Source organism: Saccostrea cucullata, unplaced genomic scaffold, assembly GCF_032062105.1.
Source record: "Saccostrea cucullata isolate Sc308-1 unplaced genomic scaffold, CSIRO_AGI_Scuc_v1 ctg507, whole genome shotgun sequence".
Classification (NCBI taxonomy): Eukaryota; Metazoa; Mollusca; class Bivalvia; order Ostreida; family Ostreidae; genus Saccostrea; species Saccostrea cuccullata.
In genome coordinates this window covers 243,335-263,814 of record NW_026930525.1, presented here as the reverse complement: position 1 = coordinate 263,814, position 20,480 = coordinate 243,335, and the positions used below count along the sequence as shown (strand labels likewise).

The 20,480-nt window shown below is 34.3% G+C and overlaps 2 protein-coding genes across 4 annotated transcripts; both read right to left on the bottom strand.

The window, feature by feature from the left end:
• Nucleotides 1-1,571: 1,571 nt before the first annotated feature.
• Nucleotides 1,572-20,448, bottom strand: LOC134228898 (poly(U)-binding-splicing factor PUF60-like). Of its 3 annotated transcripts, none has more exons than XM_062710596.1 (14): nucleotides 20,339-20,424; nucleotides 16,125-18,069; nucleotides 15,843-16,061; nucleotides 14,953-15,152; nucleotides 14,536-14,594; nucleotides 13,438-13,651; nucleotides 8,933-9,060; nucleotides 8,578-8,649; nucleotides 5,210-5,312; nucleotides 4,859-4,990; nucleotides 4,379-4,661; nucleotides 3,881-4,071; nucleotides 3,025-3,214; nucleotides 1,572-2,019 (listed from the first exon to the last, which is right to left on the bottom strand). In XM_062710596.1, the coding sequence occupies exons 5-14, from the start codon at nucleotides 14,589-14,591 to the stop codon at nucleotides 1,910-1,912; spliced, it is 1,479 nt and encodes a 492-aa protein (XP_062566580.1). In that variant the 5' UTR covers nucleotides 14,592-14,594; nucleotides 14,953-15,152; nucleotides 15,843-16,061; nucleotides 16,125-18,069; nucleotides 20,339-20,424; the 3' UTR covers nucleotides 1,572-1,909. The 3 variants fall into 3 exon arrangements, with proteins under 3 accessions (XP_062566580.1, XP_062566581.1, XP_062566579.1); XM_062710597.1 differs by having other exon boundaries at nucleotides 15,843-15,943; nucleotides 18,015-18,069; nucleotides 20,339-20,409; XM_062710595.1 differs by lacking the exon at nucleotides 15,843-16,061 and having other exon boundaries at nucleotides 18,015-18,069; nucleotides 20,339-20,448.
• LOC134228891 (tigger transposable element-derived protein 4-like) lies at nucleotides 9,613-10,879 on the bottom strand. The gene is made up of 2 exons (XM_062710587.1): nucleotides 10,401-10,879; nucleotides 9,613-10,227 (listed from the first exon to the last, which is right to left on the bottom strand). Exons 1-2 carry the CDS (start codon nucleotides 10,857-10,859, stop codon nucleotides 9,613-9,615), a joined length of 1,074 nt encoding a protein of 357 aa, XP_062566571.1. The 5' UTR covers nucleotides 10,860-10,879.
• Nucleotides 20,449-20,480: the final 32 nt, after the last annotated feature.

The window sequence follows — 20,480 nt, the reverse complement described above, 5'->3', positions numbered from 1 at the left end:
CTGATTAAAATTCAATTTACATATGTATAATACTAGAAATATAAGCCTTTTATTCTAAAATTGAGATATTATTGTGAAATTCAAAAAATAGGACACCGTGATCTGCTCTGTGGTTAAAACAATCTGATGACCTTATTTCAAGAATTGACAGTTTATGATTCTAACTTCTAAGCCTTTAATTTACAATCCATATTAGGATATATCTGTGAACTCTAAAAAACACATGTAGGTCACTGTGACCGCTTTTTGGACAACATACAAAGTACTTCAAGAACCCAATACTGATCAAGTGATAATCTTTGATGATGTTCTTGTATTCCTTTAATATTTAGCTCGGGCGCGTGGCGCAGTGGTTAGAGCGTCTGCTCTAGAGTCGGAAAGTAAGGAGTCAATCCTTACGTCGCGGGTTCGAATCCAACTGTGGGACGTGGAGACCGGTCCTTCGGATGAGACGTATAAATCGAGGCCCCGTGTCGCAATATGTGCTTATACTAAAAAAGATCGATCCTCATTGCTCAATGGTCTTGGGTGCCGAGCATAGACAATTTCCAGCTCTCCACAGACAAGTGGTGGCGTCTCCATATGATTGAAAAATTCTCGAGAAGGACGTTAAACAACATACAATCAATCCATGGGCACCTGATCTTACTTTTCTTTTAATAAAAAAAAATTTACCCCTATCAATCAATCTTAAATATATAGACATTGCCTTCAATTTTAAAAACCCACTGTGGGACGAGGAGACCGGTCCTTCGGTTGAGACCGTAGAAACCGAGGTTCCGTGTCGCAGAGGGTGCTGGCACGAAAAAGACCCCTCACTGTTTTAACTTTTAAAGCAGAGTACAGGACATATTTTGTTGCTCTCCACCAGCGATTGTTGCGTCTCCATATGAGTGAAAAATTGTCGGTAGAGACGTTAAACAACATACAATCAGTCAATTTTCAAAAGTATGTAATAATGACATTTTTTGTTAACAAATTCAGAGGACCATGATGTATGGTATTGTATTTTTCAATCTAGATATACAACATACTCCTACCCAACACCAGAATCACTGACACGCGGTTGAGTGGGGGGGATTAGAAGATACATCTTGATCATCATTACTATGCACTTCCTTTGTTTGTTTAATACATAGGAGGAGATTTTCAAATAAATTACTTTTAATATATATCAGATCCTCATTTTTACGTGATTAATATTTCATCAGATATCTACTAAGGTAGATAAGATTTTTCAAAGAATTTATGCAATGAAACCATGGCCCCAAGGCCTGGAATTTCAAACTTTTGATAGAGGCCTGATTAAAGGGGGGCATGCTTTATTTGGCCCGAACTCAAAGGAAGGGGACAAGGACTAAAAAACAATCATTTTGTACCCTTCGATGTACATTGTTACTGACCAAAATTGGCTGAATTTGGACAGTGGTTGAAGAGAAGAATCTGAAAATATTTTTTTAAGTTTAATAATGAAGCATGTCATTCAACATGGAAAAAACAGATTGCAATACCGGGTATGTCACCTCAATGACTCACATGACCTAATGAACAAAACAAAACAAGAACAAAGCGATATTGTTATCTTTATTATTTTAGTATAGAATCAATGTTCCTGTCGATGGGCCAACACAAACAGTATACATCTTGGATGTAAAAGTCAATCTCTAATAGGTATACCCATTGTGGAAAGTCTAACGATGATGATAAAACATGACATCATTATAAACATAAGATTACCCAGTACAAGACTGGGAATAACCAACAGCACTAGACAGTGAATCATTATATCACCAAGCAATGAGTCATTATGTTTTACAACAATTCTGTGACCTTGGCAGAGTTCAATGTCTACTTGAGTGGATCATGCACATGTATACAAACACAAGATTTTCAGAACAATCACTTTTCTTCATCCAGATAAATCATTTGCATTAAACATGTCCTCATCATATTTTTCTGCTGTGACGATTCTTCCTGCAAAGTATCTGCCATTTAGAGCTGCACAGGCCTTTTCCACTTCTGAAAACAGAAAAAAGTACAATTTTAATTTTTATAGCCCAAGTGCAATAACTTGATTGCTAAGTACACAAATGAAGATTATTCTACACCTCAATAGTAAAGAGTTAAAAGTATATCATTGAGGGAAGCAGCAAAATTCCCGTTTCCAATAAGCAAACCTGTTTTCCTTCACTTTGGGAAACAGCCATGCTTTTGGGAAGATCAATGCTATTTTTCAACCAATTTTTATACCAGTACAAATGATATACATGTATCAGGGAAAAAAGTTCAATTTTTAAAATTGCTGCAAGTTCCTTAAACAGAGATTAAATCAATGCTTTATTTATACCCACCCCCCCTTTTTTTTTTAAAGTCAAAACAGTTAAAATTCAAATAAAACAATGATAATCATTAAATTAAAATTTCTTTCAATATCTGAAATATTTTATTGATATAAAGATTAACTAGTTTTGCAATTCAATTTTATAATGAATATTCCTCTTAACTCGAATATACTGTAGGCGTACTTTTTTCCACGAGGTCATAATTCTGCGGAATCTCAATATCTGTTTAATCCGGGGGTAGAAAATTATGCAGCTTTTCTAGATTATCACTATATGCCTTACATTTATATTAAGTACGCTTGGACAAATTTCTGCAGAAAATTTGTGACTGCGTACATAGCGTAAATTAATACCAAGCGGAAAAAAGTACTTCTACAGTAATTTCAAACTTTTTACAAGACTAAAAGAAATTGCTAGGTGTATTTTTTCCAATAGGATGTAATAACACTTTAGCAAACAAAAGCCCATTCTGGAAGTTTTTAGGAAATAACCAAATAAATGATAATCATTAATACCTTGGATTAAAACCATGTCTTTTTAAAAATGTGTAATCTTTGTTAACACCCTTTTCACTTGCACTTTTTACCCCTCATATACTGTGTAAAAACACAAATTTCCATGAGGCTTGAATATTTTGTAGTTTTCATGGTATAAAGAGATATAATTAATATAGATGCTTTACCTGACTGAGCAGTGAATTCTACAAATATTTTGACAATAATCTCAGCGTCTTCTTCCTCGCTCTGTTTCTCCTGATAGATGATGACCCGGTTTACATTTCCGTATTTTCCGCATTCATCGGTGACCTCGTTCTCCAATTCACTGTCAAGGTCCTCCGGCCCCACCATGTTCCTCAGAACCATAACCTTACACTGAAAATATAGTTCACAGCTTCAGTAACCAATTTACACAGCAGTTTACATTTTCATCTTTTCAAATTAGAAACTTATTAAAACAAATGCTGTGCAAGAGAGGTTTCACATATGGCCTTCTTTGACCTTGAGACTTTATTAAAAACAGAAATTGCTATTTTATGCTAAAAAGATTTGATTATCACTTGGACTCTTGGTAACTGCATGTTTTTCAAAAATGATGTGCTTTCTCACTAGTCATTCAATAATGACATCATGAACTGAATTGCATCAATATTCCTTTAAAAATGCTTCAAAAAACGGTTTAGTGTTTGAAGGTGCTTTCAATATCGTATAAGTGTGAATTTTAGCGAGACACAAATTTAGTGATTTCTCCTTCAAAATTGGTATTTAATTTTTAGCGATAAGTAATTTTTAGCAATTTAAAAATGCTCACTAAACAAGTTATTACAAATTAAAATGCAGTTAATTTGCAATTAATTTTTTAGAACATTAAATTTTAACGATCTCAGCACACTTGCTAATAATGCCAAAATGAAATCATTGCTAAAATGTCCACTTATACCGTATTTTGTATATTTATGTATAATAATAAAATGAATAACTTTTCACTATGTTTCAACTTTGCTTTTTAACTATGTAATTGTTATAAACAAAGAAACCAACCTCTGTTTTCCTCATCAGTTTCTGCATCACCATGTGTCGAGCGTTGGTGCCACTGATCTTCATGTTCTCTTGTTGGTCCAGCGTTTGTGCTGCGTCTTCTTCTGCCTTCTTTTTCTTCTTCTCTTCTTCCTCCTTCTTCGTGTCTTTTTCTTTATCCTGGGGTGGGAGGGGTATCATGGCTGGGATGGAAACTGAATTATGGAATTTAGAAAAGAATTAATATACATGTACATACATGTACTTATTTTAATACATTATTTGCCTTAATCTGTAGTTTACATATAATCTACTAGACCCAAATTGAGTCAACATTACAAACTGAAATTAAGCATTTCCTAAAGGAGCATTGGGTTGAATTTTAGCGCATCATCTGATTTTTCGATACTTCTTTTAAACTTCTTTAAATTTATTTACTTTTATCTACTTGCATGTTCTTGACATCAAAGTCGAATCTATTCAACTAAAAAGACATTTACCACATGAAGCTTTGTAACTTACCTGGTATTGAGGTCGGCACAGGTACAGGGACTGGTGCCGACCCTAAAGCTGTTGGAGCCACCACTCCTGCAGGAGGGACAATTCCTGGAACCCCCTCTACATTAGGAGGCATCACCATTCCCAGACTGGTCGGAGCCACAATACCCACTGACCCTAGCTGTGGGACAACAACAGACACAGGGGGTACAGGGACAGGGGCTACAATACCTGGCGGGGGGACAGGTGAGCTAGAGAGAGCAGGACTGTCCGCTAAACTCAGAGGCTTGGCAATTCCTGGGGGTGCCTAAAAATAATTTCATGTAATAATTAGGTAATGAATAATGAAATACAATTTACTTGATTGAACAAAAAATTAGAATAAGATGCAAAAATTGTCTACTACAAGATTTTTAAAAGAAAAAAATGTTAGAAGACCGTTCTTACTGCAATTATCTTTTAATATTGTTACTTGATGAAAGATGATTCAAAGAAGTCACTTACGAGACTCTTAATTTGTTCCTGAGCATCGAGAGCTGTAATTTTAGCTGTGACAGCCGCGGCAGCCACTGCAGCAGCTGTGGGGAGTGTCCCTGGGCCAGCCATGGGCTGAAGGGCATCAGGAGGGGTGATGGCCTGTCATTAAACAACACACAATTGAGAGACTTATGGTTAAACATGGGAGAATTGTTAACCTTCGAGTTATAAAGGATGAACAAATATGAACCAATTAATGATGGATCACAAAAGTAGCAAAATCTTAAAGTTATTGATTGACAATGGCATATTTCATGGACATTTCCTCTTAGGAAATGTACTTAAGCCTTCACCGTCAGTCTGGTAAACATAACTCACCTTTCCTACTCTAAGATATTGCCCTCCCAAGTCAAACAAATTCATAGACGTCACAGCATCCTGTGCAGCTTGTTGTGAGTCAAACTCTATAAAACCATATCCCCTGTTGAAAAAAAGAAATCGTATTATATTTTTTTTCCTTGGAAATCATAATAATATAAATGTGCAAAGTGAAACCTGTCTAATCTAGTACATTCACAATTTGAGTCAGAATAGACAGGAGTCAGATTACACAGTTATAGAAAATAAAGACAGTAAAATGAAATATTGATAGCCTTATGGTCAGCATTAAAAGTGAAATGCGCTGCAAAGGTATCAGATTAGTTTCACTGTACTTAAAACATAAAAATTGCATAGATTTTGGATTATTTTTTAAAGATCTCTAAATACATGTATGCATTCCATGGAATCATTTTTATTTGTGGGGGGTCAATGTTTATTACAAATCATAATTTCACTGCTTTTGTTGGATATTTTCATGGGTAACTATTAATATATAGTATATAAAGAAGACAATGAAAATTTGATGCTTTGACAAAAGTGTATTCATGAGGCTATGAATTCATTGGTGAGTCACAAAAACCACTAGCACTGACTCCCTGCAAACAAAGATGATTCCACATTATGTTTCATTCAACATAATAACTCTTATAATAACAGTGCTCCAAGTTGCAACTAAAATGGTCGCATTTGCGACCAAAAAATGAAATTAAACAAGAGGCCCATGGGCCACATCGCTCACCTGAGCACTAAGGGTAGGAAAAAGTAGAAAATGGCTTTTTATTGTATAGTTTAAATCCAAGAGTAGTCCCATGACCAATCATGGATTTGTTATTTTTAGAAAATGATTTTTAAAGAATTTTAATATACATATCTTTAAAAACTTTGGTCGGCCATTTTGGCCCCGCCCTACCCCTGGGGGTCATGATTTGAACAAATCTGAATCTACACTACTTGAACTTGCTTCCATATAAATATGATGAATTATGGCTTTGTCATTCTTGAGAAGAAGATTTTTAAAGAATTTTCCTGAATATTTCTATGTAAAACTGGTCGGCCATTTTGGCCCCGCCCTACCCCTGGGGGTCATGATTTGAACAAACTTATATCTACACTACCTGAGCAGGCTTCCATATAAATATGACGAATTATGGCTTTGTCATTCTTGAGAAGATTTTAAAAGAATTTTACTATATATTTCTATGTAAAACTTTGGTCGGCCATTTTGGCCCCGCCCTACCCCCGGGGGTCATGATTTGAACAAACTTGAATCTACACTACCTGAGCATGCTCCCATATAAATATGATGAATTATGGCTTTGTCATTCTTGAGAAGAAGATTTTTAAAGAATTTTCCTATATATTTCTATGTAAAACTTTGGTCGGCCATTTTGGCCCCGCCCTACCCCCGGGGGTCATGATTTGAAGAAACTTGAATCTACACTACCTGAGCATGCTTCCATATAAATATGACGAATTATGGCTTTGTCATTCTTGAGAAGAAGATTTTTAAAGAATTTTACCATATATTTCTATGTAAAACTTTGGTGGCCATTTTGGCCCCGCACTACCCCCAGGGGTCATGATTTGAACAAACTTGAATCTACACTACCTGAGCATGCTCCCATATAAATATGATGAATTATGGCTTTGTCATTCTTGAGAAGAAGATTTTTTAAAGAATTTTACTATATATTTCTATGTTAAAGTTTAGTCGGCCATTTTGGCCCCGCCCTACCCACGGGGGTCATGATTTGAACAAACTTGAATCTACACTACCTGAACTTGCTTCCATATAAATATGATGAATTATGGCTTTGTTATTCTTGAGAAGAAGATTTTTAAAGAATTTTCCTATATATTTCTATGTAAAACTTTGGTCGGCCATTTTGGCCCCGCCCTACCCCCGGGGGTCATGATTTGAACAAATTTGAATCTACACTACCTGAGCATGCTTCCATATAAATATGATGAATTATGGCTTTGTCATCCTTGAGAAGAAGATTTTTAAAGAATTTTACTATATATTTCTATGTAAAACTTTGGTCGGCCATTTTGGCCCCGCCCTACCCCCGGGGGTCATGATTTGAACAAACTTGAATCTACACTACCTGAACTTGCTTCCATATAAGTATGATGAATTATGGCTTTGTCATTCTTGAGAAGAAGATTTTTAAAGAATTTTCCTATATATTTCTATGTAAAACTTTGTGGCCATTTTGGCCCCGCCCTACCCCCGGGGGTCATGATTTGAACAAATTTGAATTTACACTACCTGAGGATGTTTCCCCATAAGTTTCATCTTTCCTGGCACAGTGGTTCTTGAGAAGAAGATTTTTAAAATATGCCACCAAATTTTCATTAATTCCCAATTATCTCCCCTTGAATGAGGGTGTGGCCCTTCATTTGAACAAACTTGAATTCCCTTCACCCAAGGATACTTTGTGGCAAGTTTGGTTGAAATTGGCCCAGCGGTTCTTGAGAAGAAGTCGAAAATGTGAAAAGTTTACAGACAAACGCCGGACAAAATGTGATCAGAAAAGCTCACTTGAGCCTTCGGCTCAGGTGAGCTAAAAATTAAAACTAAGTCGCATTTTCGCAACTGAGAAAAATTGGGCTGGCAACGTTCCATCTTTTTATGATCGGGATCGAGATTTACGTTTTCAAGATTCTCTATCATGACAACGCTTGAAGATATATACTTTAACACACTTTACAAAGTGTCGCATGGACTTAGATCACGTAATGTTATGACAGCATGCTGCAATAGTGATGCTTAATAGAACCAGAGACGTATAAACATAACGTCCCTGAAAGAATGGCATCCAAACATCCTAAACTTTCTCGAGTTTTTCGGACCTTGTTATGGAAGCATTTGGTCAATGGCTTGCATATCACAATTAATCAAGTGTTTTGGTGGCATTGATAATGAATGTGTTATGGGTAAGATACATAGTAAGAAAACATGACAAACAACTGGAAAAGTCCTGTCTCAACAACTGTCAAAGTTTTATTTTCTTTTGATCAAACTTTAATTCTAGAATCAGATTACTTGTGTTCTTCTGTGTAACATTCAATCATAGGGATGGTTGTATTCAATAAAAATATTTCCTTCAACTAGCAAAGGATTTCTAGTCACAGTAAATATTTATATTTGATTTAATAAAAAAAATAAAACATATATGGGTGATAATTCCTTGTTTTATTGTGTTATTCACATGTTTTCATCATGGCGAGTGAAATATTTGTTTATGGCAACCAGAAATTCTGATATGGCTACCCAACAAATTTTTAGGTCGCCATTTAGCGACCTAAAAGTAAGTAAGACTTGGAGCACTGAATTATAACTAATAAAATAAAAATTTTACTTGTGTTTGCCTGGCTTTCCAGTTTCTGTGGCCAGTTTACAATTGACAATCTTTCCAAAGGCCTCAAAGACACTGCAAAGTAAAGTGGTATTAAATCAACATCACAAATGACATTGAAACATTACATTTACCAGTTTCAGCAATATAGTTTGATGCTATCTGAAAACAGCAATCAAGCCTAAAATTGTAAACACCCTTTGAAATTTTTTTAAGTAATTTTAGTGATTTAAATCAACTAAATATAGAGTATCAATTAAACATTTGTCAAAATATGAAGACTTCCAAATTTGACAAACCTTTGGATGTCATTTTCTGTAAGGTCATGGTATATTGAGGCTATGTTTATTTGACTAACCTTTGGATGTCATTTTCGGTAAGGTCATGGTGTATTGAGGCTATGTATATTCTGTTGTGATTTTTGGCCTCCTGTGCAAGCTGTTCAATGATAGGCTGAGCTTGAGGCATGTTACTGGGTCTACCCACCTAATATAAATAAATGAAGAAAACTTTTATAAATTCTGATTTTCATATACTGAACTAACAAATATATATACAGTCAAACCTGTATTAAGAGACCTTCCAACGGAGAAAGGTAAAAAGGTCACATATGACAGGTGGTCTCTTAATACAGGTAGCTTGATTTCCGAAGTGTAAACACACATTTCTTTATCAAATTAATTATTGTTAACACTACAAAAATAACCACATATATTGTATTTTGAGATTTATTTCATATACATTGTAAAGTAGAACTGTAACATTTAATTTACCAATAAATAAAAATCTAAAAGATAGTATATGTTATAATTTTCAAAATTAACTTTTTAAAATAACAGTAATATTACCAATTAATAAAAATTTAAAATACATGCATAGTAAAAAATAGTAAGAGATGTTATAATTTTTCAAAATCTACTTCAAAATATAGCATAAATATAATAAAAAGGATTTTTGGTTATAATATATCACAACTTAAAAAATTAAATATATCACAGTACATGTAGCTATATACATTGATGGTTTGTAAGTTAAAATCTACACTGATCCTCTGGGAGTAAAAAAATCAGTTATCGAGGATTGCCTCTCCTTTTGAACAATTAGGCAAGAAATCAGCTCCTCCATTTGAAATACATTTTTTAACAATTTGCTGCAACCCCTGTGTACGGAAAATGTTTTGATTTTATTGACACAATCCAAGAGTTCCTTGTTGTTTGGAAATTGAGACAGAATCATATCCTCTTCTTCACTCTCATCATCAGTTTCACCCTGCTCATTTATGTCACTAAGAAGATCATGTGCTGGTTTAGTCCAATCAATTTCAGCATTGTCACAGGTAGCCAACGTTTCGTCTATTTCCTTCAGCTCATTGAATTCGCATCCGAATAAATCCATGGATAACTTTAAAACAGCTAGCGGGATGTCATCATCATCAAGATCATCACAGCTTTCTGCATGTAATTCCTGTGTAAGTTCTTGGGATGTGTCACTAATAAACCCGGCTTTTAGAAAGCACTTCTCGATGGTGGACGCTTCAGTTTCCTTCCACGAGCTAGAGAGCCAATAGATGGCATCCAGTATGTTGATCTGCTTCAACAGGTCAGGGCCACTAACATCAGGTTGTCTCTCCATCTCCTTCACCATGTGGATCATCTGTTTAAAAAATTGATCATAAATTAGCTTCATGAAAACATATCAATTTAATTACAATTGATTAAAGATCAGTAAGCTTTGATGTTATCAAAACAGGTTTTAATAACGTTATGTTTATGTAAACTTTGACATTTATTGCTAAAACAACAAATAAATGTAAAGACGGCACTAACCTGTCGTTTTCTAAATTTGAGTTTCACGGTCTGTATAATCCCCTGATCCATTGGCTGTGTCTTGGAGGTGGTGTTAGGTGGGAAAAATTTGACCGTTATGTTACTGAGCGTCAATGCGGGATGAGAGGGGGCATTATCCACAAAGAGTAGAATTTTCCTATTCTGGCGTGTCATTTGTTTGTTTAAAAGTTTTAACCACTCTTCATAAATAGCACTGGTCATCCAAGCTTTCTTATTGAAGCGATATATCACAGGCAAAGTTTTGGGATCAAGTTTTTGAAAACATCTTGGCTTACGACATTTACCGATGACAAGTGGCTGTAATTTTTCTCCTGTCATACTTGCGCATAGAGCGATTGTAATCCTTTCTTTTGACCTTTTCCCACCTGCACAATCTTGTCCTTTAATGTGAAAAGTTTTCCTAGTAGTATCTTTAAAGAATAAACCGGATTCATCCATATTAAAAATGTTTTCTCTAGAAAATCCCTCGCACAGTGTAGGTAATTTTTTTTCCAGTCATCAACAGTACTGTTGTTCACATCTCCCCGCTCCCCGCTCATTGTCGCTAAAACGATGTTGTTTCTTTTTAGGAAACTTTCTAACCACCCATTCGATGCTTTAAAAGTGTCTTTGTTTAAATCTTTAGCGAATTTTAAGGCTTGTTCTTTAAGAAGCCAACCGGTAACATTGACTCGTCTGTTAATGGCTCCCTTGAACCATTCGTATGTAAGTTTGTTAATTTCTTCATTCCCGGTTAAGTACCGTCGTCTCTTACTTTCCGCTGGGATATTATTTTCATAATCTTCTAGTATTTCAGCTTTTCTTTTCCTCAAATTTTGTATCTGTGTTTTTCCAACACCGTAATCTTTAGCGATTTTATACGCGGGATTCCCAGCGTCTAACAGTCTAATAGCCTCTATCTTTTGTTGCAAGGATAACACAGTGCGCTTGGGAGAAGCCATGAATCTCGCACACAGGCTTAAAATACTCTGAACTCAATAAAATCATTGTTGAAATTTATAGTCATTGTTGAGATTTACTCACTATCGAGTTATTCTAACAAGATTTATTGCCTTGGAGCAATATTGAGAAAAACGGCTTTCAGTAGAACGATTCATGTAAATTACTTTTTGTCTCGCCTGCGACGAATGTCGCGAAGCGAGACATAGCGACCATAGATTCCGTCGTCGTCGTCGTCGTCGGCGTCCAACTTTTGGTTAACCCAAATGTCAAAGTTTTATAAACTGCAATAACTTTCTCAAATTTTATTCAGTCTTCTTGAAATTTGGACACAATATTCAGTATGGATAAAAATTTATATCCCAAGTATGATTTTGAAAAAAAAAATTCAAATTTTTCCGTATTTTTTCCTTAAGTTGGACTTAGTTTTTTCATGATAATTTATGGTGAAGACCTATATTCCAGCAACTATAAGTTATAGGGATATGATAATTAGTCAGTGGATACATCATGGGTAACCACAAACGTCAGTACCAGAATTAGGTCATCTTGACCTACATTTTTCTGCATGAGTGACTTTGGTTAAATTTTTGGTGGAGGTCCATATCTCAGCATCTATAACTTATAATGGCATGATGATTTGTCATTGTACAGGTTATAAGTAACCAACAACATCAGTACCAGAATTAGGTCATTTTGACCTACATTTTTCTGCATGAATGACTTTGGTTAAATTGATAATGGAGGTTCATATTTCAGCAACTATAACTTATAGTGGCATGATAGTTAGTCAGTGGATACATCATGGGTAACCACAAACGCCTGTACCAGAATTAGGTCATCTTGACCTACATTTTTCCGCATGAGTGACTTTGCATAAATTTATGGTGGAGGTCCATATCTCAGCAACTATAACTTATAGTGGCATGATAATTTGTCAGTGGATACATCATGGGTAACCACAAACGCCTGTACCAGAATTAGGTCATCTTGACCTACATTTTTCCGCATGAGTGACTTTGCATAAATTTATGGTGGAGGTCCATATCTCAGCAACTATAACTTATAGTGGCATGATAATTTGTCAGTCTACACATCATGGGTAACCAACAATATCAGTACCATAATTAGGTAATCTTCACCTACATTTTCTGCATGAATGACTTGATACATATACAGTGGATTTGATTTCAAAATGCAAGTTCAAATTATTGCGACTCATAACACGTTGCAATATTCGCAATAATAAAAACATCACAATAATTTGTGAATTTACAGGGTATATGTATATATATATAAATGCCAATATAATCGCCAAGGGATTAGATATTAAGTCAGCTGTTCCATTTCTTTATTATTGTATTTTTGAGTTATTCCTTCTGAAATGTCAATAAATGCTTCAGTTTATCAGACAATCATTTCTTACTAACCACAGCGACAGCAGGCGAGACACAGGGTTGCGGGCAACCCTTACGTACTTTTGTTTTTATTAACTGGAATGAAAAACATTTAAATCTTTCACATATTTTAACAAAAAGTATGGTTTTTAATTTTATCTACTTAGAATTATCTATTTTCATACTTATGCAAACTTGTTTATTTACTAAGTTACGTAAATGATTGACTATTGAGTGATAGGAAAGATAACTCTTGCAAAAGCAAAAGCAAGAGTTGTTAAGAAAGATAACTCTCGGAATCATCACGATCGATTAAAATCGAAAGTAGAAATCGAAAACACAAAGTCGCTAAATCAAGGTAAAATTGCATGAAATCAACCAATCTGGCTCTGAAAATCACGGTCGTAGGTCGCGTAAGACAGGTGGTCGTTTAATTCAGGTAAATGATGTAGGATTTCTCTTGGGGGGGATTTTTACGGTCACATGTGACAGTGGGTCGCTTAATACAGTGGGTCGCTATGACAGTTTTGACTGTATATATATATTGCATGTACATTTTTATAAAATAACTTATTTTTAGGCATTTGAGAACAAAACAAATGAACAAGTGGATGACTTGGATCCCTATGAATCCTGATCACTGTTACTGATATACATACTACCAGTCATGATCTACCCACCTTGATATTCCTCCCTCCGATCATAACACTGTTCATTTGTTCCAAGGCTAGCTGTGCCGCCTCGGGAATCTCGTATTCAATGAAGGCGAAGCCCTTGTGTTTGTTGGTGACAGGATCCCATGACAGGTTAACACTCTTTATTGGACCAAAAGGAATGAAGGCTTGTTTGATTGTGTCTTCCTTTATCTCAAAGTTAATGCTGCCCACATAAATCCTGTAATGGAAATAGGTTCAATGTTAAACTCCCATCTTTGAACAAACTTCAGATGTTTTGAAACACATTTTCACTTGGAAAACACGTGTTAATTACTTTGTTTTACAAGAGGCCAATAGACCAAAAATTTACATACCACTGCTTATCTTGAGAACTAGAATTTCAGAATTTTATTATCATACTGTATACAGGGTTATTTTCTCTCCATTCTCACTTCTAAACAATTTTGCCCTGGTTAAATTGGCCCAGACACAGTTGTACTAATTTAAAATATAAGGCTGTCTTCAATTTATTTGCCCCATTATAAAATGGACCAATTGCAACCATAAGTCTCTGATGAAACTGTAGCTCTACTGGTCTCTATGTATAACAAAGGAAAAGTAGCACTTGGATTTGAAACTTTGCAACAGGCAGCAATTAACAGAATTATCATGCATCTTAATGTAGTATACTTGTGTGTCAAGTAATACTGAAATCAGACCAAAACTGTAGGAGGAATAGCATTTTAAAGGAATTTCACAAAAATTTCTATTTTTAGTAACCATGGCAACAGCGTTCATTGAAATCAAAAACTGATGCCCTAAATCATGTATCGTAGTATAGTCTACTTGTGTGCCAAGTTATATTGAAATCAGGCCATAACTGTAGGAAGAGTAGCGTTTTGAAAAATTGTTTACAGACAGACGGACGAACAACGGACACCTTACTATCGCACAAGCTCTTATGGTATCTAACCAGTACAGCTAAATAAGGCAAGAAAACCAACTCATTATTTTATCAACTAATCATAGTGATAGATTAGTGATACAAGTGAGCCAATAACAGAGGTGAATATAAGAGCCTATGTTAGTGTTTAATACGAACAAAGATGAATTCCAACTTACCGACACATCAAAGCCAGAGCCTGCTGTCTTTGAACCGTTGTTTGGAAATTCTGCATTTGCTACATGAATAAATACAAAGTTTAAATACAGTGTAGAATAATCTTTATAGCATCCACAATGAAACTCAAGTGTTTTAACAGAACGATTATAATCTTTAATGTGCAAAAAATGGATGGTCAGTTGAAGTTACAGACAACATAAAGTACCCCCCCCTCCCCCCACCATAGCTAAAAGCAGCTTTTAAGATTAATTTCTAACCCAACACCTCAACCCCTTCTTGCCGACTAAAGGTACTAAAACTGAAATGGTCTGAGTTCTGGTTGTAGCATGCATCTTTATATGCATGTTTAATGTTCTTTTTTTCTATATAGAAGTTTTAGAAAATGTAGTCTACAACAGATTTCCCTAATACCTCACCTGCTGTTGATGGGCGATTGTCTGTTTAACTAGGACACTTTTGATGCTCTGCTCAAAGGCATATTTCTTGGCTTTCTGCACCAGTTCATGTTGGGATGAAGAGAGTTTGGGAAGAACAAAGGGTTTTTGGTCCCGTTTGGCCCCTGGTCCTTCCAGAATAGATCCAATCTGTTCAGCCTGTGGTATGTAAACTCCATTCTCTGTAACAATTAAAAAAAAAGTAAATACAAGTTCAAAATAATCTCACAATTGCAATGGAGAATCTGTTTTACCAAAAACCCCTATGAAAATTTGACAGTTGCTTACATTTTAAATCTTTTTTTAACTCCATCACAATTTTATACTCAGTATTTATGTGTATGTTTATGTGTATGTATTAAAAAATTTACTATCAGTTGATTTTTTACCTCCCGCAAAAGCCCTTTTTCATCAGAAATTTGTTTTAGACATGTATGGTGAAGTGAATATGAAGTCTTGGTCTAGTATTTATTGAGACTGCCATTAGTATTCAATTAAAATTAATTTTTCACCCCCCCCCCCCATTTTCAGAAAAGGAGTGACTTATGCGAGTTTAAAGATAATGTTGTAAGATTCCTAAATTTTCCCATTTTGAAGATAAATATTTGTTGATTATTTATAAATCCTTGCCAATATTTCAAGAGTTTTGAACAATAAATAGACATTTCCACCAGACTCCTTAAAAACTTAGACAGCCTCATCTCTTTAAGGTAAATCTATTTTCATACACATGTACATTTAGTATTTTGTGTATCAATAATGTGAACATTTTTCTATGTGCAATAACTGTGTGTACATATATTCTGAAATGAAAAACAAATGACCAGGAAAAAATTCTCTCAGCAGAAAACTTTTCTGTAAACATTCTTTACCGCTACGCTCCAGTGGAGGATGTCTGATTCATGTTGTCATGGCAACACAGCATCATGAAATATTGGTCGCCACATGAAAAGGGGGTCACCCTCATTTTTTCCTTTTTACATGAAAAACACAGAAGGAAAGAAAAGAACCATGGGTGAGTGTTCATCAGGCAAAATATTCTCAACACATAAATGCAAGCATTGCAAAATACACTTTCCCTGTCTATGCATCTGGCATTTTTTGCAAATTTCATAATCAGGACCACATTTTTATTATTTTATCACCCTAAAAACCAAACAAAGGACTAAAAAGAATTTTCTTTAAGTGGGCCATGTTTTGTGCCTTTAATACTTACCATCCTTTCATAGGGGATATGATTGCACAGTGTGTGCCCATGTCATGGACACAACTATTAAAAATATTCAGAATTCAAAAAATAAATCTTGCAACTTTCTGCTTAACATACATGAGGGTAAATATTTATCAGACACTCGTGAGTCTATAAATTCAAAGGCACAAAATAAAATATGAAGATTTGCAAGAAAAATTAAGTCCACTTTATGAGTTGAATTTTTTCTCATGGGATGTCCACATTAATGCACATTTTCTCAGATTTCGTCACATTAAATTCAAGAGAGGAATGTTTCACCTGAAATAAACAATGCATACAGCATTCTAAAAAATAATTAACTCTCTAGAAATCGAAAAGACAGAACAATTAATTCATGTTTAAATATTCAGATACTTCTGAAGTATTAGTAGATATTAAACATTCTTTTCCCTTCTTGTCTGGCTGAATTCTGCAAATACAAACAGAGAGGTTATATGGAAACATGCACACCATCTCACACTTTCACTCATAACAACCAATTCTACATACACAGTTTATTTAACTTTTGTTAAGTGTCTTGATGTGAAAAATCTTTCAATATTCATCATGTTCGTGTACTTCTAAATATCATCATGATCATTAAAATTTTGTTTCTGTATACTATTTACAAAGTATGCTTATGTGTTTCATTAAAATAGCAATAAAAAAGGGTTTAAACATAATCATAACAGTGTAGATGCATGAGACTCTACTAGTAAGCAAATGATATGAAACTGATGGCATTCGCTGGTAATCCATGTGGGTATTCCTGCAAAGTGCACGCTTTCTTCCCTGCGATACTTGTTAGAGGACGACTGAAAGTACAGAGAGAAGAAGGGAAAAAGACACATTAAGTCTCTGTCCATCAAAAAAATCTTCAATATCATATGGCAATGTCAAAAGTCTATTTTCATCTTTTTTTTTAATTTTCAGTAAATATAATTTATTATTTTAGACTTCAGAGACCCTCAACTGAAAAACTTGAATAACTTTCTCCCCATTAAAAAAAAAAAAAGTACCCTGAAAGAATTTCTATAATTTTCAGACTTTTTGTTTTTAGACTACCATAGGTTATGGTTATGTTAAAATGATATGCAGTTAAAAATCTTCTGAATATTTTTAGGGGCAAAAAGAGTTCCTGATGCTGACTCAAGACTTGTCTTGAATTGCTACAGTTCTGGACGGTGGTGAATTCCAATGTAGCAGGTTTTCGTAAGTCTACTGTCTTCAATGGATTTCCAGCTTTTCTCCTCTGATAACTCAGCCTATATTACTCACAAAATACAAAAAAGAGAGTGTCCTTCAATTCATGGTTGTACTTTAGTACTAACAAGGTGATTTACCAACCATACATTCAGTCCTCTCACAAACTCATAGCAAATACACACTAGTATAACACTTCACTAAACATTTTAGAGATTTTTAAGGAAATTTTTTTCCTTTTATATTTTTCTATCAAACATATTTCTTTTTTAAAATGTGTGCATTTGCTGTACAGAATTCAATCTTCCAAACCCGACAATCATTCTTTGGAACAACAGGTATCTCACATGAACACAATGGTACACACAACACTCTTCATAGTTCACAATTCCAGTTTTTATTTACATACATCTTCAAAAACAATTTTTGACAGTATATAACAAACAATGTAGTTCAATATGTGTTCAATATCCCCAAGTTTTACCATCTACTGTATACTTTATATAAAACAATAGCATGTACTGCATGGGTTTATCTTTAAGTGACATGAAAACAGTATCATCTATTTTAATGTCACTTGCTGAAAAACCCCTCTCTCTTGTTGCCATACCTAGCATAAGTTCTTCATCTGTCTTTATTCTTTTAGCTTCTGTTGGACCATTTTCCTGTTTAAAAGAAAAGATGAATAAGATTTAAACATACAAGCAACTTGCATGATTAATCTATGAATATTTTACATTATGCAAGCTCCCAGGTATCTGTATTTAACTCTGAAGTAGGGAGTAAAACTGAACAAAGATGTCAAAGAAGGTGGATCCTATATGTGAGCACCAAGGGCTTTAATCTGTTAGGTAGACTACATGTATTTGAAGTCTGAGTAAGTAAAAATAACGCAGATAAAACTTTCTATTATTTATATTGTACATTATTTCCTACCAACCTGGACTAGAGGCAGAATTCATACTGTGTGTTGGCATTGTGGCAAAGTTAAAAGGGGCATGTAATTCTGAGCCTTCACCATGATTAGAACTTAGAATACATTCCATATAGTTCATTAGTTGTTATGTAGCAAATGCGAGCAGGTCCACTCCAAAATCATGAGAAAGATTTTGAAAATACAAATGGAGTTGTGCAGAAAATAACTTACTTAACAATCAAAATAATCAAAACAAACTTTTTTAACATTGTATATATGCCTTTTATCATGTTTATCCTAAAAATATCCAAATAAAGACGAAAATTCAACTCATATGTTCTTAACGTTTTTCATTGATTCAAATTGACACACCATGTTGATATTAAGAACTCTCTGTATTGTTTATCCTCATAGTAAATGCTCTGAACTCAAGTCATCACCTGTCTTTATTTTGCCACATTGCCAACATGGAACAGATTCTATCATTAAGGTGGCTCATTACATCCACAGTTTATTTTAGATTTCAATACAGCACCATTTATAATGTAGATGTCAAATATCCAGATGGGAGTATTGATATCATAAATATTTTTTATAGAATTTTTTAGTTTTTGATTTATTTTAGTGAAATGTTTTATTTCAGGTTTATTATTCACAGAATTTCAGAACTTTCAGTGTCAAATGATGGGCATCTTCTTAAGACAAGTACACAAAGTGAAAATACCTCATAATACCTGATAATAATTTTATTAGAAAAAATAATTTTCTCCTAAAAAACAATTAATGTCATTATCTTTTTAATCTATGCATAAAACGTTTAAAAAGTGTGTTCTGAAGAGACAAGGAATGTATTTCAATGAATCACATGTGTCAAATTGAATGAAGAATGTTTAAACGAAATGAAAAATCCAATTTAAAAAATATTTGGTTTAAAAAGTCCACTTTCAAGAGTTATCTTTCCTAATTAGCCAAGACTCAAAACACAATGGAACGTTTGACATTACATCTGAAATTTATATTAAAGCTTTAAATTGCCAGAGTATACATTTAAAACAATTAAACAAATGTATAAATTAACACCAACACAGTAAATAGCGCAATTAAAGTAAATTTTAATTTCAACAAGGTTGTAGATTTTAACTCGAATTTCTTCCACACATAGATGTCAGTGATTGATAGAGTTCACTGCATGCATGGCTATGAAATTGACATTACTTGTTTGGCGAAGATTTGACTGTTACTTTCTTTTGTTTCTGCCTAAAAGCAATTCTTCTTGGTTTATGCATAACGAATCCGTTACTTTGTTTTCACTGTTTACAATACCGCATGTTTCATCTATTTTTAAAGCGTTTTAAAGGTCAGGGTCATATTATAGAGGTTCCTACACTACTCGTTCCCTGAGCTAACCGACCGACACAATGGAGGTTTGTTTTTTTGTGTAGTACGTCATCAAAAAGTGGTGTAATGAGCCTCCTTAAAATGGGTCATAGGACAAAATCATTTTGACATTCTATCTAATCTTTACTTTGTAATGTAAACATACATAAAAGTACTTTGCCATTTGTTTGTCAATACCTTTTCTTTGGGGAAAGCGAAAGGATGAGAGTGGTGCTGTTTTATGAGTTGACTCAATTATGTACTTTAACCCAGATAACAAAGGAGGAAAAGTAGTTTATTGTCTTGTTTTTAGTTCTATCTGGATCAAGTACTTACATTGTGAAAACGTTTTGAGTTAGGCCTATAGTACGGAAAAATCTTAAGAGTAGACAAAGTCTTCAACATATCACAAATCAAACCTTAAACCATTTTGATATTAATCGGCAATAATAAATCCTGTTTGTGATTTATGCAGATATCATCTATATAAAATAATAATCATGATTTCTGTAAATATGAACACCACACGTGCCATACCCTGTGGTATATATGTATCTCTACAATCTCTCTCTTCTTTAACCCCAGCCATAAATATGAATTAATTTCCATATAGTTTATTTAACATCAATACCAGGCATTACCTGCATCATGTCTCCATTTATTTGCTGAGTTTGTGGCACAAATACAGGCGGTGGAATCACGGCGGCCATTTTCTCGAATAAGCTCGAGAATCTCGCGCGATTGCTTATTCGGTAATTTCCGTATATACGGAAACAGCCGATT

Bases quoted from the DNA above. Each gene is read 5' to 3' on its own strand.
- LOC134228891 (XM_062710587.1), bottom strand. From the start codon at position 10,859: ATGGATGAATCCGGTTTATTCTTTAAAGATACTACTAGGAAAACTTTT. The intron at 10,228-10,400 runs GTTAGTGCCGTC...TTTTTTAAACAG, and splicing joins TCAAATTTAGAAAACGACAG to ATGATCCACATGGTGAAGGA.
- LOC134228898 (XM_062710595.1), bottom strand. From the start codon at position 20,407: ATGGCCGCCGTGATTCCACCGCCTGTATTTGTGCCACAAACTCAGCAA. The intron at 4,991-5,209 runs GTGAGTTATGTT...GTTTAATGACAG, and splicing joins AATATCTTAGAGTAGGAAAG to GCCATCACCCCTCCTGATGC. The intron at 4,662-4,858 runs GTAAGTGACTTC...AATTATTTTTAG, and splicing joins AGGAACAAATTAAGAGTCTC to GCACCCCCAGGAATTGCCAA.